Source organism: Oncorhynchus mykiss, chromosome 17 (genome assembly GCF_013265735.2).
Source record: "Oncorhynchus mykiss isolate Arlee chromosome 17, USDA_OmykA_1.1, whole genome shotgun sequence".
NCBI lineage: Eukaryota > Metazoa > Chordata > Actinopteri > Salmoniformes > Salmonidae > Oncorhynchus > Oncorhynchus mykiss.
Genome location: NC_048581.1, coordinates 60,764,047 through 60,783,351, shown reverse-complemented (window position 1 = coordinate 60,783,351; position 19,305 = coordinate 60,764,047). Strand labels below are relative to the sequence as shown.

General features: G+C 43.2%; 1 protein-coding gene across 2 annotated transcripts in view; it reads left to right on the top strand.

Annotated features, from left to right (window-relative positions):
• Positions 1-322: 322 nt before the first annotated feature.
• Positions 323-19,305, top strand: part of LOC110494268 (metabotropic glutamate receptor 2) — a 75,902-nt gene continuing 56,919 nt past the window's right edge. The window contains exons 1-2 of one of the 2 annotated variants that reach the window (XM_036950357.1): positions 323-1,257; positions 10,554-11,289. In XM_036950357.1, coding sequence (XP_036806252.1) covers positions 10,756-11,289 — 534 coding nt within the window. In that variant the 5' untranslated portion in view covers positions 323-1,257; positions 10,554-10,755. The remainder of the gene's footprint in view (positions 1,258-10,553; positions 11,290-19,305) is intronic. The other variant, XM_021569208.2, reaches the window with a different exon arrangement.

Here is a 19,305-nt window from a genome sequence, read left to right as displayed (position 1 = left end):
TGTTTTGAGGACATGAAGATATGGCCTTCCCTATGTTGTTAATTATTAATCCTATTCCAGCGGAAGTGTGGATATGGATGACTAAATCAGTTGATAGACCCTCCATGACTGTGTGATGTTGGTTTTGGCAGTGGTGATCTCGAGTCCACTTCCAGCACGCACAGGTTTAACACCTGGGAGCCACCTCGCGCTCTCACTCGCCTGCGCTGCCATGTCAGAACTTGTGTGTGGACTGGAAATAGAACAGAACCTCGCGGCAATGCAGCTAAGCAGTAGCCAAAGAGCTGCTGTTACAGGTTGTGCTTTCCCGATTAAACAAAATCAAGACGATTCCCTGAGCTTCTCCACATTTGCACGCTCAGTGCAACCTAAACAACAGCTCTCAAAAACAGAAAAGTATAATAGAGCATTAGGATAATAGAGAATTTGTCTTCTTATTCTTATCATTGCATTAATATTAATGGACTATTACTTTGAATTTACTTTGAGTCTATTATAAATTATAACAGTTCATCTTAAACATGTGAGAAAGACTATGGCCAATTTCTTAATGCACAGATCAAAATCAATACCTTTATTGTTTGCAGAGTGGTCGTTCACAACATGCAGGCTGGTTAGCCCACAGACACACCTCTTTGGAGTCACTATCATCCACAGGCGTTCGGTCTGTCCTCTTCTGGGTGTCAATATGACAGATCAGTTCACATGATGGCCTGAGGACTTCTGTGTTTTGTAAAACTAGGATATGCATGGGAAATAATGATTTGACACCAAAAAATCTCGGGCACCCGGAAAAACATTTTCTTCTCAACCGTCTTCTCATCTCCAGGCAGGCTAATTGATAACTGCGCTATCTCAATAGTTATCAAATAGATCTGTTGCACAGCCGAGTTTAGAAGGTCGACGCGCTGTTAGTAATCTGAAGTAAGTATTTTGTTAAATTAGTGCCTGAGGTATGTAAAATGTGTACTTTTTAACCCTGGCCACGGGATAAAATCTAAAGGAATCCGCGCGCTAGTCCGAATCTTTTTCAGCACCAAGGACACTTACTCATGCGCGCCGCAGCTCTGAGGCGCGAAAACTTCATTCACTCTCGGTCCTAGTCCTGTCTTCCTTCATCGTGAGTATCCACCAATTGTTTATTCGGCTGAATAACACGAGATTTATCAAAAGCTTCACCAAGGATATGAAGTGCACGACCTAATCTGTGTAACCTATCCGATTTGGAATCGCTTTGAAGTGAGATTCATTTGACAGGTAAGAGCTTTTGTTATTTGTGTACATTTGTTCCCAGCAACAGCAGCGTGCATTCTGCATGCAGGATTACGACCATGTGGATGTATTTGTACGACTATATCAATGCAACAAAGCTTTGTTACAGACATAGAAGAGATAACGATTGATAATGACAATATACAAACTACTGGATTAGTGTATCAGGCTAATCCCATTCTATTCCTACTTCGTTTTGACACACCTCTTATAATGTCTAGAATTATTCGTACATCTTTTGTTTGATTGACAGGTTATATACATTAAGGATTTTTTTTGTGAATGCAATGTCTGTAGAATAGGGTTACTTGGTTGTAATAGTAGACAAATGAGATCATACCACCAACCTAATAATCTTTATCTGTTTAGATCTTTGAGCAAATTTAGTAGAGACACTAATCCATGAGAGAATCCCAAAGGGACTCCTCATCCATGATATATTTGACTGTATTTCCATCATTCAACATCTATGTCTATAATGCTTTTATTTTTATTTCATCTGATATTTAATGATAATTGATGAGACTCAAAATCAAGTTGCATTTCCCATAGATCATACAGTTGGTCAAATTGTGATGTTTCCTAAAAGGGGGAGAAGGGGGAGAAGAAGCCTTATCACAACCGCAATGCATCTTGGTGTCTTTCTTTGAGCAAATTATCTTGTAAAACAATGGCGAGCCCATGGCAGCACTCAGACCCAGACTGCAGAGATGTTGATTAGGGTAAATAATTCAAGATGTGGCTGAAGAGGAATATGCTCTTCTCTTCGCATCTGGAGATCCGAGCAGAAACAGGAACAGGAGGAGGAGACGAGCCACTCTTTGTGCACCCATCTCTTTAGTCCTAATGGAATCCAGCTCACCTGTATCAGTGTGGTGCAGAGTGGGCAGTGGCCCACGGCTAAGTGCGCACACGGGGGAGGGGTGGAATCATGTTAATCCCCCTGGGTGTTTTCAGAGTAGCTGTTTCTCAAAGTATCTCAGAGCATGGCGGAGCAGTGTTTTCGCTGAGCACCCAGCGTGTTAAGATGCTCCTTATCCGCTAAGAACACAAGCGCCCCCAGCAACGGGCCACGGAGGTCGGGTGACTATGAAGTGCTGTATAGATGGACGGGAGCACCTTACACCAGTTCACCTGTCCTGAAGCCACCGCAGCTTGAAGTATGCCACCACCATTCACCAGATGCATTGAGCACGGTCTAATATATGGATCTACTGTATAGAAAATGATTTATAGAATCCAGTCAACTTCAGTGTGAATGTACAAGGGTGGATCTGTTTTATCATTTTGTTAGAGCATGAACTGATATACAGTATAGAGGGAAACCATAGAGATCCTATTACATTCTAATTTCTAATTCTATGGGGAAACCAAAGTAGCTAAGACAACTCAAATGCCTGATAAGATATCTCAGTGTCACCCAGGTCTCTTATTCATCATTTGGGTTTTATTAGCTAGCCGTCATCTGTGATTAAAAAGCTGGATGATGAATGGCTGTGGTCCTATCAAACAGGACAGCTTAATTACTTACACCTCCTTTTGGCCTCTTAGGCTACCGATCTCATTTTAATTCACACACACACACACACACACACACACACACACACACACACACACACACACACACACACACACACACACACACACACACACACACACACACACACACACACACACACACACACACACACACACACACACACACACACACACACACACACACACACAGTGCTTCTATACCTACATGTATACTCTGCATCCAGCTCCCATACTATCTGGTTTATGACATCGCTCATTGACTGCAATATAAACTTGAATCCATGTTTGATGTATGAGCTTGACAAAATAGTCTGGAACTCTTTAAACAACTAAATCATTAGTTGATTAAAAATCACTTGCCGATCAGATAAATGCCTGAACATCTTCTAGGACATTGTTTCACGTGTGAGTTATGCTTCCAGGCATTTTTGTGTTTCCATAATAATGCAACTAGAGCAGTATGCAGCAGATGTTGTGTGTGTCCCTGGACTGGTATACCTGTAGAGCTAATAGAGAGGCCTGGGGACAGTCAAGGATCCCTGAGGTTGCTATGTAGGACCAGGGACAATGTGTGTTCAGCCATGCATCTGTCTCACTGAAGGTTATTTGGTTTATGTTGTGAGAATCTGTGTTCCCTGCAGCACATATATCATTTGTATTGGGGATGTATGTCTTTTTGTGTGTACAGTTTGTGTCTATCTGTATTGGGGATGTATGTCTTTTTGTGTGTACAGTTTGTGTCTATCTGTATTGGGGATGTATGTATTTGTGCACGTGAGTAAAATGTGTGTTTGAGAGATAACAAGACAGAATGAAAGCATGTCCCAGGTTTCAGTTTAGGATCAGGGGGGTCCACACTTGTTTCTTTCTTGTCATTGACGGTGTGTGTGATGAATAATGGAAAGACCCACAGAAAACCTAACGCAGCCCCTAAAACATAAACACCATGCCTCCATCACCCTGTCTGGGCCAATCACAGTTCTGCCTGTAATGAGCTCACTGCCACAGAGAACACAGAGAGGTGAGGAATCTTAAATGAGGTAGTACACAGTGAGGTGGAATCAGGCCCCTGGGAAGGGGAGAAACTATGGAACTGTACCAGGGGATTCCCTCTCTCACACAGGTGCAGAGAATGCCAGGGATGGAGTTACTGTAAGGGAGGAGCTGAGAAGCAGAGAAAGCTAGTAATGACAGACACACATGACCAAATCCAAACATATTCTTTGTTCAATAGCTGAAAAGTCTGGACCTCTTGGTCTACTGTCAGCTCAATGATGAGGAGATGAACCATGGTGGTGTGAGATTGAGTAAGTGCGTGATTTGGTAGACATCTTCTTAATTGCTGTATGTGACCACTCTGTTATTCAGCACCGGCCTTAGATTTCCTGGGCTGCTATCGTTTAAACTTCAATTACCGCTTTTCCCCTTAATTTGTTTGGTATCAGTGACCTTATTTGGAAAGTTCAGTGCTCTTCATTTACGGAGATGGGTTTGTCTTTTTGCCTCAGCAACCTCAGTGGTTATCATTGATCCAGTCAATCTCCCAGGCATGGATTCATGGAACTTGATTTAACTGGTTATTCCTCTGCAGTTGAAGTGTTACTTCATGATAAAAATGAATGAAAACGCTCCTGAAGAAACTTTATTTGTTAAACAACTTTTTAGCACTGAAGTTGATCGCCTTTCTGGGCAAGTTGAAGTCCACAATCTGTCAAAGAGAGAGAGGAAGTGGTTTTCAATCTATAACAGGTATGATCAAACCTGTAGCGAGTTCTGAATGGGTTATAAGATTATAATTAAAGATTAAGATCACTTTATTGGTCAATTGTACACAAAGGTCCAACCGAAATGTGACTTCTGCTTTTAACCCAACCCCTCCAAAAGACACAAATACACACATACAGCTATTGGAGAGGTGCGGGGGGCAATGGCATCTAGGATTTGATACCACCAACCCCCCGGTTGCCAGCTCACTTCCTGTCAGACCCCTCCCCCCCCACCCCGATATCTATCTACCCTATACTGTCACTAAATGAGTTGATAGAGAGAGACAGAGAGAGATGTTAGACACAGAGTTAGGCAGAGATATCTGAGGGGGAGCCCCAAATGAAAGACATATTTGTCAGGCTGCCACTGACTGCAAAGGTAGTTCTCTCATTGCACTACCATGGCCAGATTAGGGGGATGGAAATTGTGATTTCACCACTCATTGTCTTCAGATTAATTACTGTCTGGCTAGACTTGGCACAGCGTGGCATCACATTTGGAACGGTGTGAAGTGGACTTGCCAGTGTTAGCGTGTGTCATGACAATAAATTATTTCTTGACGTGAAGCATGTTTCTTCTGTGATAACTGGGTTATATTTTTCATACATACTTATAAATCCATTACTCAAATCTAGTTGTATGGGAATTGGGAATTAAAGATTGCTGCTTTAAAAAGGGGGTTGCCACAGGTGGTGCTCTGATTGCAGGGCAGGAGGTTGATGGATTGTTTGGGTTGGGTGATGTGAGAGCTCAGAGCACTCAATGACCCCTCCCTTTCCCATTAGCAGACCATTCCCAAGTCTTCCTCCACCCAGGCCCACTCTCATTGTTAGCTGGAAATTTGATTTTGGGGGAAGCCTGGCTCCCATCACCCTCCTCTCTCCTCTCCTGTTGGTGTTGTGCTCCCAGGCAATTATTCCACAGGGAATCTCCTCCCTGGTCTTCCCTGGGCTCCAGCCTGCATATAGATGCCCACTCCCCAGCCTACCTGCCTTCCTATTATCATGTTAATACTGCAGCTCTCCACTCCTGCCTGAGGAGGTGATTGAAAAAACGGAGACAAAATAACACCTTGTGAAGCTCTTCCCCCTCTTTCCTCTTCTCCGCCCTCCCTCCTTCTTCTCCGCCCTCCCTCCTTCTTCTCCGCCCTCCCTCCTTCTCCTCCCCCCTCTTCCATCCTTGCCTGCTTTCCAAAACCTTCCCATTCCTTCACACCACCTGGCTTGTAGAGTGTAAGAGTCTGGCAGTCTCCACACACTTGAATTAAAAAGGCCATCTGGTGAAGCGGAAAGCAGAAACTAGAGGGAAGAGAAGGGAGATGGCTGCATGGGAGGAGAGAGGATGAAATGAGGCTGGGTGCTCTTTGAAGTTAATACAAATCAAATTGTATTTGTCACATGTGCTGAATACAACAGGTGTAGACCTTACTGTGAAATGCTTACTTACAAGCTCTTAACCAATAATGCAGTTTTAATAAATTAGAGTTAAAAAAATATATTTACTAAATAAAATAAAGTAAAATTAAGTAACACAATAAAATAGCAATAACAAGACTATATACAGGGCTTACTGGTAACGAGTCAATTTACGGGGGTACAGGTTAGTCGAGGTAATTGAGGTAATATGTACATAGAGGTAGGGGTAAAGTGACTATGCATAGATAATAAACAGCGAGTAGCAGCAGTGTACAAAAACAATTTTGGACGGGGAAATCATTGTAAGCCTGTTGACCGTAAAGAAGACATGGCATTATACGCATTATCTTTAGCTGTCAGACAGTGGTTGTGTGGAGAGGTTTCTGTACAGTTTCACTGTGTTTATCTGACTCTCCGGGGCTAAGCCAAACGCCTGACATTCCCACTCTCATTTGGTATTGGAGAAAAAAAGACCTGTCAGCCCACAAAACGCTGCAGCAGAGAGGTGCTGTAAAATAAAATGCAACGTGTCACTTCTAGCATACATACATCCACAAAACCCACAGGCATTTGCCTCTAAAGTATCTGCAGAGCAGATATAACATTGACGGTTAGGGTGTATTGGTGAATTGAAGATAGGCTGGTGATTTATTTGTAAGTTACAGGTAGAATAGAATACCAGGCAGTAAAGTGTGAAATAGAGCCATGCATTGGTTGATGGATGTAGTGGATGAAGTATGAATGTGTGTGCGAGTGAGAGGATGGGGCCAGTTTACAGCAGGCTTCTTTCCCAGTGCTCCCACAGGACGTTACTCTATGGTCAGATTGGTCCACTTGTCCTCTCCTCGGCCTCGCCCGCCTCGTCCCAACCCTTCATGTCTCTGGGCAAGTTTCCATGGAAACAAAGAGTATAGAGAGGTGGGAGAATATGTGTCGGTGAGATGAGCATATATATCTCTGAGTGGACTTGCACACACACACACACACACACACACACACACACACACACACGCACATGCACACGCACACGCACACGCACACACACACACACACACACACACACACACACACAGACACACTTTCGCACGCAAACACAGGCGAGCAGAGAAAATCTACAGCAATGACTGAAAAACTGCACTTTTAGATTTTTGGATTTCAGAAAATGGTACTCTACTTAATTTAGATAGTAAATATCCTGCCATATAGAGCCGTATGCAACATGAGATGGTCGATGGCCATAGTGATGGATAACATGAAAGAGTACTTCAATTCAATAGCGTTCTCCCAGACCCTCAAAACAAGGAAACACTTTGAGAAATCCAAATGGAATGTGTACAAAGCCAGACTGACTTTTTTATGACTCATTTTCATAATCTCCAGCTTTCTCAGTGAGCGGATTTGACTGGCAGAGGCAGCTTGTGGCAGTGGCTCATGCAGATGATACTGGCTCAATATCCTGCTCCAATAAACTGCTCCCTTCCCTCCTCTGTAGTGTGGCTAATGAAACCCAGGGGAGGATGGAGGAGAAGAGTGACATGATGCTGGCTGCTGCCCCTCCTCTGGCCCCATCCATCCATCTCTACTGGAACCACTCTGGGTCCGGGTCCTCACACAGCTCCACACCCAGGGCCTTGCTGCTCTACAGGGGTTGCCTCCCAAATGGAAGGCTATTCCCTAGTGCACTACTTTTGACCTGGGTCCATAGGGCTCTGGTCAAAAGTAGTGCACTATGTATGGAATAGCCATTTGGGATGCAACCAGGGTCTGGCTCTGCCTCCCTACTGACCAGAGGGGAGGGACAGTGGACATAAGAATTTGGATCAGCATGGTCAACCAGTTCACCTTTGAGTTGAATTGGGGAAACGTTAGTAATTAGTAGGGATATGAACAAAGCGAAAAATAAACGTCCTCTCACTGTCAACTGCGTTTATTTTCAGCGAACTTAACAAATGTAAATATTTGTATGAACATGAAGAGCACTTTTTGCCAGTCCTGTCTGGTCCAGCGACGGTGGGTTTGTGCCAATAGGCGACGTTGCCGGTGATGTCTGGTGAGGACCTGCCTTACAACAGGCCTACAAGCCCTCAGTCCAGCCTCTCTGTGCAACTATTGGTTACATTTATTTGAATGCAGTCTTGGTTTTCATTGGTTTCAGTTGGACAAAAATAGAAAGAACTGAAACTGTAATAACACTGTCATTGTGGTTGTTATAAATTTGCCACTACAGTACTTTCTCAATGTAAATATCATGATATTTATGCAAAATTGTCTGCAGGAAGTAGGAATAATCTTATGCAGTAGAAACAGTGTTTAGATTCAATCCATCAGGGGAAAATAAGTCTTCAGCTACTGCTGCAGGGACATTTCAACAGCTCTTTGTGAGTGTGTGTATGACAATGTATGTGTTTGTGTTTGATAAATCTGTCTCATTTGCATCATTTGCTTTGACAGTGTTCCCCAAGGGATACCTTTTTATACAATTTGCGTTTGTGCGTGCATCTGTGTGTGTGTGTGTGTGTGTGTGTGTGTGTGTGTGTGTGTGTGTGTGTGTGTGTGTGTGTGTGTGTGTGTGTGTGTGTGCGTGCTTGCCTGCGTGTGCAACAAACAGCTGTGGACTCGTTTCCCTGCAATGAGAGGCATGCGGTCAAACAGGAAACTAGATGGAGAGAGGGAAAGAGAGAGAGAAAGCGAGGAAGATTAGAAATGGAGAGATGGAGAGAGTTTCGCACCAGAACAGTCACATGGCCCCTCAGGCACAGTTGAAGACAAACACATTCTATTCCAGAGGAAGCCATTCACCATGGGGGAGTGATGCGGTCGGTCGCTAGCGAGCTGCTTAAGAACTCAGACATGAGAAAACACTCTGGAGAATCCAGCCAGCGTCCTCCACTGTTCTCACTCACTCTCACATCACACACCCTATATATGCATGTTATACACCTGTGCAAAGAAACTAGAACAACATTTCTTCCTAATATAGGGTACTATATGTAAAACCAGGGACTTCTGTCGCGTCCTACATCAGCATGTTTAGTGGTATTTCCTATTTGTATAGTCGCCTTCTGGCTTTGAAACCGATGATTATGTCACATTATCTTGCTATATGACTTGACAGACCCCTAGTTATTTAAAAAAAGATATGTTGTTGAATATTAAATATGTAGAATGGGAAAAGGGCCAGCATGCTGCATTATGAATATAGTTGCATGTCACAAGAGAATGGAAGTAGTAAGTTAATATACATTAGCCTATGTAGTATTGTACATGTGTAACTATTAGAAATGTTCTATTATCACTTTAATGTCAATGTGTCATTATCCAGTGACTATCTCTGCATCATGCAGCAGTTATTATCAACACAAATTTAGCTGGAATCATAAGATAATAATTTCACTGGAATCATACAACACTAATTTCACTGCAATCATTCAACACAAATTTCACTGGAATCATACAACACAAATTTCACTGCAATCATACAACATTACATTTCACTGGAATCACATGGCACACATTTCACTGGAATCATACAACACACATTTTACTGGAATCATACAACACTAATTTCACTGGAATCATACAACACAAATTTCACTGGAATCATACAACACTAATTTTACTGGAATCATACAACACTAGTTTCACTGGAATCACATGGCACACATTTCACTGGAATCATGCAACACACATTTTACTGGAATCATACAACACTAATTTCACTGGAATCATACAACACAAATTTCACTGGAATCATACAACACTAATTTTACTGGAATCATACAACACAAATTTCACTGGAATCATACAACACAAATTTCACTGGAATCATATAACACTAATTTTACTGGAATCATACAACACTACTTTTACTGGAATCATACAACACAAATTTCACTGGAATCATACAACACTAATTTTACTGGAATCATACAACACAAATTTTACTGGAATCATACAACATTAATTTCACTGGAATCATACAACACTAATTTCACTGCAATCATACAACACTAATTTTACTGGAATCATACAACACTAATTTTACTGGAATCATACAACACTAATTTTACTGGAATCATACAACACTAATTTTACTGCAATCATACAACACTAATTTTACTGGAATCATACAACACTAATTTTACTGGAATCATACAACACTAATTTTACTGCAATCATACAACACTCATTTTACTGGAATCATACAACACTAATTTTACTGGAATCATACAACACTAATTTCACTGCAATCATACAACACAAATTTTATTGGAATCTTACAACACTAATTTTACTGGAATCATACAACACTAATTTCACTGGAATCATACAACACTAATTTCACTGCAATCATACAACACAAATTTTACTGGAATCTTACAACACTAATTTTACTGGGATTGGAATCATACAACACACATTTTACTGTCTCGTAAAGATGATGTATATGGAAATGAGAATGTGTCCCAGGCACCTTGATTTTCTTGGAATGTATGTGTGTGAAACAAAGGTCTTGTTGTATTGTAGCATTGACTGACTCCCCCTCTGTTTGATCCACAGGCTGTACTCTCCAGAACCTGATGCAGGAGATGGCCTCAGCCAGGACAAAAACACTGGCTCTTTGAGATCTGGTGCCGCCGTGCCACGCTGCTCTGTTCCTTGCTAGCCTACTGTACCCTCCCCAGCTCCAGAGAGAACAGAGAGAACCAGAGGAAGAGAAACACCCGGCAGCAGTGATCAGACTCACCCAGGGCCCAGGGCCATGTCACCAGGGAGGTCTACTGGGTTGGGGCTGTACACCCTGCCCCGACCCCTCCACCTCCACCTCTCCCACCTCAGCCTGTTGTGTGTGTGTGTGTCCCTCCTGGCCCAAGCCCCACTGGGTCTCCCCATGTCAGGCTTCAATACGGACACCAAGAGGGAGATCACAGTGGACGGGGACCTGATCATAGGAGGGCTGTTCCCTGTGCACCAGAAGGGCGAGGGTGCCGAGGACTGTGGGAAAATCAACGCTCAGAGAGGGATCCAGAGATTGGAGGCCATGTTGTTAGCCCTGGACGAGATCAACAAGGACGAGCGCCTATTGCCGGGGATACGGCTGGGAGCCCACATCCTGGACACCTGCTCTAAGGATACCTACGCCCTGGAGCAGTCCCTGGAGTTTGTCCGTGCCTCCCTCACCAAGGTGGATGATAGCGAGTACACCTGCCCTGATGGCTCCTACGCCATCCATGACGACGTCCCTCTGGCCATCTCTGGGGTGATAGGAGGCTCCTACAGCGACGTCTCCATACAGGTACAGCACTGACTCTACACTCTAACGATATTTGTTTATGTTGCTCTATTCTATAGGCTCGAACTTGGATCTTAACTATGGTTGCTGATATGGGTACTGAGAGTTTTCTAGATTTTTGCTAAAGATACTTTCTAAAGGTGATACGTTTTTTTTTTATTCTGAATTGCTCCTGGTTTATTTAGTATCTCCCAGTCTCAGGTTTTGAACAATCCATGCTTGGTAAATACTGATGCACTGACTGTTCTATAAATATATGTTACAGTCCAGATAGCTGTCGTTTCACTCCATAGAATAGAGAAAGGGACACAATGATTGATGATCATATAATTTTCTCTCTTTATTTAAAGTACTGGCATGCAATTACGGTGCTCCATGTTTAGTGAGATGTTAACACAGTAGCTTTAATGAGTATGGGTTCCGCATGCCAGATCTGTTTACCTGTTTGCCCGTATGCTTGGCTGATCTCATTTGGAGGAGCTCCTCTCTTCCCTGGTAATTCAAACTCCAGCAGTGGGCCTGTCAGATGCAAACACGCCGCAGATGTTGGGTTGAGGAGGACGGGCTGACAGGATGACTAGTGACATCATGATTACTCTCAGTAGTAGTAACAATAGTATCAGTAACGGTTGACTGGTGAGGTGAAGCAAGGCGAGCTCCTCACACTGACGTGATGAAAGGCCTACTAATTGCAACAAGATCTCACGGTTTGACCAATTTGCCCTAGCAAAATCCAAGCTTATTTGATGTTAATAGCGCTCAACGTTGCCCCTAGTTGCGGGTTTTGAAGGCATCTCCCGACTTCCTTGGGACATGGATGGACGTCCAATTTCAAAGTCAATCTTGAGTGACCTGTCTGACTAATTGGGCCCACGTTTATTGGGACTTAATAAAGCCACTGCCTTGTGAGAGGAGATGCTCCGTAGCACCCAGACTGGGAGAGAGAGAGTGTGTGCGTGCGTGCATGTCATAGATAATTGTGGACATTCACTTGCACACTCTACACACAATCACCCATATTTACATGCTCACATACACACATCAGCCAACTCCAAGCTCTGTCAGAGGAACTTCTCTAGCCTAAGGTGATACCTCCCCATACTCAATGATTGTACTGTAGTTACCTTCTGGCTAGCCCACAGTAGTATAACAGGCGTGTCATCACACATGGCATTATACCTTCTGGGCAGCCACAGACCACCAATGGATTTCAATTAGGGTCCAAGGCATTATTAAAATAGCAGATTTAATCAGTGCAGCCTGCATGGATATTTCCTCCAGTGGGGGTACTTCAGTATGCTGGGGTCCAGCCAGTTACTGTGGTGGCTTCCTTCCCTCTCCTCTGCTTCATAGGCAGAATGACTTCATCCTATGCTGCTTGGGAGACAGGGAGGGCTGGATGAATAATAGATTGGACCATTCTACCCAGAGGGGGAGGGTTTGCTCTCTGCATGAGATATGCCCATATGTCAGGATAAAAGTATGTCATGAAGGTATGTAAAAAGCTTGGGAAGGCTCACTCTCTGGGGTGCCTTAGTGAGTGCGTCACAGTGCTTAATTGTAGATACTGATGACATCGCCGGGAATCCCGATAGTTGAAAAGGTGCTCATGATTTGAGCAATATTTGAACTATTCCTTAATGATGAGTTTCGTGCTGAGAGAGGGGATCCAGCGACTGCGGCGTTCATGCACTGATCAGACGTTTTCTAAACACCAGAGCAGAATTGGAGACTCCACTACAAGTAATTAATTTAGAAAATAGACTGAATACAGCAATGTGCTATTACTAACTCCAATCTATTGTTCTGTGTATTCCTCCAAAACAAACATAAATACCTCATAGGGCCTGCGAGGAGGTATGGGATGAAAAGAACATGCAACCTACGTAGGCTTAATGAACGAGGTATAATTTTGGTAAAGACTATCTTCTGTCTCCTCTCAGGGAGCATGCCCTTGTCCTGTGCTAATTTATAGAGCTGCTATTACCCGTTTCTGTTCTTAGGGTTGCCCCAGCTTCTCCCACAGTGGCTTCACGGAATCTATCAGCGGGTTGAATAGACCCACCTGCCTGCCTGACGGTGCCCCCTGCCTTTGGATAACACTTTTTTTAACCACACGACCTCTACCCTGTACTTAGACTACACACAGTCTCAGAGGGGGAAGGGGGTAGCCTAGTAACTGATCTGTTTGTGCTTTGTTTGTGCTGCTGAAGGAGCGCTTTCTCACTTTCTGTGTTGTAGTGCTGAGCCGGTGGGCCTGTCGGTGTCTGTCTGATGAACAAGACCCAGTCTATTAGGACTGATTGAACTTGTCTTGGACCGCTCTACATAGGGTCCCAGGGAGTGTGAATCTGTCATTCCCTTCACTCTGACACTACTGTCTGTGCTTTATTGAGTGTTTTGTTCAGCCTTCCTTTTAGTGTGCTGAGCAAACTAGCCCTGCATTATTAAGGCTAATCTTCCCTTGTATTGCACTTCCTTTATCATTCATGTATTTTTAAGCACTTTGGGTTTGTGGAACAGCACTTGGCAAACACACTGTACTGTCATCACAATTACCGCTACTGTAATTCCTGCAAAGGCTCATATTGTGGTGCGGACTGCGGTGTCTAATTCATAAACACCGAGTGATGGCCACATAAACAATGATTTCCTGTGCTCCTAATAGGCTGTCAAATTGAGCCAGACAGACAATGGTGATGGATGAAGTGTAGCAGCCAGTCATTGGTTGAAATGATGTTATTCAGAGATATGCAGGTAAAGTGAGTATTGAGTGTGTGTGGGCAGCGTTCACACGAGCTGCATGTTCTACTACTCTGCAGCCTTTGGCTCCTCAGCCCTCTCCTCTTATGTCTGTCTGTCCTGCACTCCCTGTATAATCCTGATGAGTCAGACTAGAGGCCATGTCTGGGCCGTCCAGGCCGTGTGAAAGGTCACTGTATCTGACCTCCCCGTGTGAACCCCCAGGTGGTCACGTCTGATGTGTGTGAAGCCTCCAGGGAGATGGGCAGGCCACAGGACACCTCACAATCCCCTGCTAAAGGTCGCCATTACCATGGAGATGCACCGGAACATGGCTGCCTCCACCCCACTGGAGGTATGAGACTGGGGAGTTTGGGTCTGGGAGTCTGGACTGGACTGGTCACAATGAGAAGGTTGGTGCTGCTGCAGCCTGCCAGACGCATGGTGGTGTTGGTGTGTCTCAGAGTCCGATGTGATCTGTGGGTGGATCTGGCCCAGGGACTTGCCAGTGGGTGTCATGGTGTTCCACAGACACAGATTGGGAGGTAGTGTGGAGGCGAGGGCCTGTGACGCCATTGGAGGCTCCACACAGGCTTACCCACACTGTTAACTGTTTTTGTAATTTTATCACTAAATACAGTATATTAATCAATAGTATGATACTGTATAACTGGATACAGTAGATTACCGTATAATGCACAGTAAAATACTATCCATTTGTTTTACAGCACACTGTATGACCTTTCTATAATTAAAACACTAAAACACTGTAAACTGCACAGTAAAATACTGTAAATGGTGCATTGTGGGAAAATGTTGTGAGCGGGGAAAGATAGTCTGTGTCATTAACATATTTAAGGCAAGCTTTGTAAGAGACTTTATTTGTTGCACCCTTGAGTGAGAATGCTGTACCGCACAGAATATGTTAATATATTGTATTATAGTAATTCTACAAACCTCGTCCTGAAACTTTACAGTAACTTACTGGCAAATTGCTGCCAGTAATTTACTGTAATTGTCATGTGTGCTCCCTCTCCGGCCTCTAGGTCACCAGGTTGCTCGTTATGGCGCACACCTGTCACCACCGTTACGCGCACCTGTGCGTCATCAGACTCACCTGGACTCCATCACTTCCCTGATTACCTTCCCTATATATGTCACTCCCTTTGGTTCCTTCCCCAGGCATTATTGTTTTTGTTCCTGTGTCATGTCTGTGTGTTATTCGTGTTTTTTATTTTGTGTACTTTTGTGTTTATTTATCAAAACACTCACTCCCTGAACTTGCTTCCCAACTCTCAGCGCACATCATTATAGAATAACGCCTCACCTAAGGGAAGCATCAAGGAGTGTTTTTTTGTTTTTGTTTCGGTGGGAATGACGTCGGGTCCGGGAGCTGCTACAGCTTCTCATGCCTCAGACAGATCGCCAGGATCCCCTACCTCCGTCGGCTCATCAGCCTTTCATGCCTTCGCCGGATCGCCAGGCTCCCCTACTTCCACCGGCTCGTCAGGCTTTCATACCTCAGCCGGATCGCCAGGCTCCCCTGCCTCAGCTGGTCTGTCAGGTTCCCGTGCTCCAGCCAGGGACAGGTTCCCGTACATCAGCAGGGGTGACCGGTCCTCTCCTGATCCCCGGGATCGTCCCTTTGGTTGCCGTCCTGTGGCTGGAGCCGAAATGCGCCAGGGAGGGGGTACCATCACGTATGCTCTCCGGCGCTCTAGGTCGCCATGCTCTCGTGTCTCAGCTGGACTGAGAGGTTTCCCGCGCCTTAGCAGAGGTGACCGGTCCGCTCCTGGGATCGTCATTTTGGTCGCCACTGGAGCCGCGCGTCAGGGAGGGGGTACTGTTACGTGTGCTCCCTCTCCGGCCTCTAGGTCACCAGGCTGCTCGTTATGGCGCACACCTGTCACCATCGTTACGCGCATCTGCGCGTCATCAGACTCACCTGGACTCCATCACCTCCCTGATTATCTTCCCTATATATGTCACTCCCTTTTGTTCCTTCCCCAGGCGTTATTGTTTCTGTTCCTGTGTCATGTCTGTGTGCTGTTGTGTTTCTTATTTTGTATAATTTTGAAATTATTTATTAAAACACTCACTTCCTGAACTTGCTTCCTGATTCTCAGCGCACATCATTATAGTAATTCAGAATACAGTACCATACTGCATTTTTGGAGCACCAAAGCCTTTTTGAACACTAGTGGGTAGTGCTGAGCGATTAACTGAAATTTCAGTTATTTTCAGTTTTTAAAACAACTAATTGACCAACGTCGGTTCAATTATTTGAATTTTCTGTGAGCTCAATGCACACATTACACTGTTTCTCTAGAGATAAATCAGATCAAGCCCATACTGTGCGATGCAGTAGTGAGTTTCCAACAGGCCAATATTCTACATAATTTAGTGCAGAAAACCTGGTAATTAACTACAATGACCAAAATCCATTGTGTGCCTAATTGTCTAATCTGTGTTTCTTTTACCACTGCTATGTAAAAAAGAAACGAAGAATGTGCGATCGAGAGGAATAGAGAGCAGTTGCTTCGTGAGGTACCTTTACCTGAAAATACATGATCTAAGTGATTGATAGTTGGTGTTCAGCAGTCATAAATGCCCTATTTACATTGAAGAACTACCAAAATAGTGATTTTGTCAGACAGCGTAGGCAGCAGCTCTATAGAGATGAGATGATGACTTAGAATGAAACAATAAAGTCATCAAATAAAACAAATGTGATATTCACAACAACTGAAATATTTTATTAAAGTAAGGTAATGTGAATAAATGATGGTAAATAAGTGATGAGGTAATGGGCAGTCAATACGATCATGGGACTTGTATTAATTGTTCTATTCTGTGTTGTTACAGCATTCAATTCTTGTAAAAACAATTTTTAGGCAAAATCGAAAACTGTGATAATTTTTTTATAATCGATCTGAAATCGAACTGAAACTGAACTGACCTCATAAAAAAACGAATCGCTCAGCACTAATGCATGGTATTATTATTTCTCACGCAATAGCATATTCTAAGGCATGTCTTGTAGGTGGCTATATTGTTGCACCCGTTAGTGAGAGTGCTGTACCAATTTATGTGGTAGTGGTTCCCTAACAATGAAATATATATAGGGGACAGATCAGAGTAGCAGAAAGTCTCAAACCTTTAATGGTTAAGTGGCTAGCCATGTCCTTTTGATCTGTCTGCCTTGTAGTCACTGTCTGTTTAGAAGGCCTAAAGCCATATAAAACACTAATTATCAGTTGGTATGCTGTGATATATTTAAGCAATAAGGCACGAGGGGGTGTGGTATATAAGAACCGCCTAAGGGCTGTTCTTAGGAACGATGCAAGGTGTCTAATTGCTATTATAAACTGGTTACCAACAGAATTAGAGCAGTAAAATAAATGTTTTGTCATACACGTGGCATACGGTCTGATATACCACGGCTTTCAGCCAATCAGCATTCAGGGCTGGAACCCTGAATATTCACTGTTAGTAATTACTGATTTCATTTTCAATACAATTCAACAATAAAGTACTGCTATATTGCTATATATTTACTGCAGCATTATGTAAATTATGGTGCATTGTGGAGAAATATTGTGGAAGGAGAAAGAATCACTCATTATCACATTTGAACTTTTTACTGCAGTGGGCTTAAATCAGTCTTAAACAAATCTACTTCGAAACAAAAGTACAGTTGAAGTCGGAAGTTTGCATACACCTTAGCCAAGTACATTTAAACAAAAAAATTCACAAATCCTGACATTTAATCGCAGTAAAAATTCCCTTTTAGGTCAGTTAGGATCACCACTTTATTCTATGTAAAATGTCAGAATAATAGCAGAGAGAATGATTGAATGATTCTTTCATCACAATCCCAGTGGGTCAGAATTGGGTCAAACGTTTCAAGTAGCCTTCCACAAGCTTCCCACAATAAGTTGGGTGAATTTCGACCCATTCCTTCTGACAGAGCTGGTGTAACTGAGTCAGGTTTGTAGGCCTCCTTGCTTGCACACACTTTTTCAGATCTGCGCACAAATTTTCTGTAGGATTGAGGTCAGGGCTTTGTGATGGCCACTGCATTGTCCTTGGGCCATTTTGCCACAACTTTGGGAGTCCATTTGGAAGACCCATTTGCGACCAAGCTTTAACCTCTTAGAGCTCTAGGGGCGCTATTTCATTTTTGGATAAAAAACGTTCCCGTTTTAAGCGCGATATTTTGTCACGAAAAGATGCTCGACTATGCATATTCTTGACAGTTTTGGAAAGAAAACACTCTGAAGTTTCAGAATCTGCAAAGATTTTGTCTGTAAGTGCCCCAGAACTCATTCTACAGGCGAAACCAAGATGATGCATCACCCAGGAATTAGCAGAATTTCTGAAGCTCTGTTTTCCATTCTCTCCTTATATGGCTGTGATTGCGCAAGGAATGAGCCTACACTTTCTGTCGTTCGCCCAAGGTCTTAGCAGCATTGTGACGTATTTGTAGGCATATCATTGGAAGATTGGCCATAAGAGACTACATTTTCCAGAGGTCCGCCCGGTGTCCTTTGTCTAAATTTGTGCGTAATCTTCAGGTGCAGTCATTTTCTCCTGGGATTCAGGAGAGAAAGCATGTGTCCAAGAACGATGTATCAATGAAGAGATATGTGAAAAACACCTTGAGGATTGATTCTAAACAACGTTTGCCATGTTTTCAGTCGATATTATGGAGTTAATTTGGAAAAAAGTTTGCGTTTTGAGGACTGAATTTATGGATTTTTTTTTGGTAGCCAAATGTGATGTATAAAACGGAGCTATTTCTAATACACAAGGAATCTTTTTGGAAAAACTGAGCATCTGCTATCTAACTGAGAGTATCCTCATTGAAAACATCAGAAGTTCTTCAAAGGTAAATGATTTTATTTGAAGGCTTTTATGTTTTTGTTAATGTTGCGTGCTGGATGCTAACGCTAATGCTAACGCTAAATGCTAACGCGAAATGCTAACTCTAGCTAGCTACTTTTACACAAATGATTGTTTTCCTATGGTTGAGAAGCATATTTTGAAAATCTGAGATGACAGTGTTGTTTACAAAAGGCTAAGCTTGAGAGATGGCATATTTATTTCATTTCATTTGCGATTTTCATAAATAGTTAACGTTGTGTTATGCTAATGAGCTTGCTGATAGATTTACACAATCCTGGATACAGGGGTTTTTTCATAGCTAAACGTGACGCAGAAAACGGAGCGATTTGTCCTAAACAAATAATCTTTCAGGAAAAACTGAACATTTGC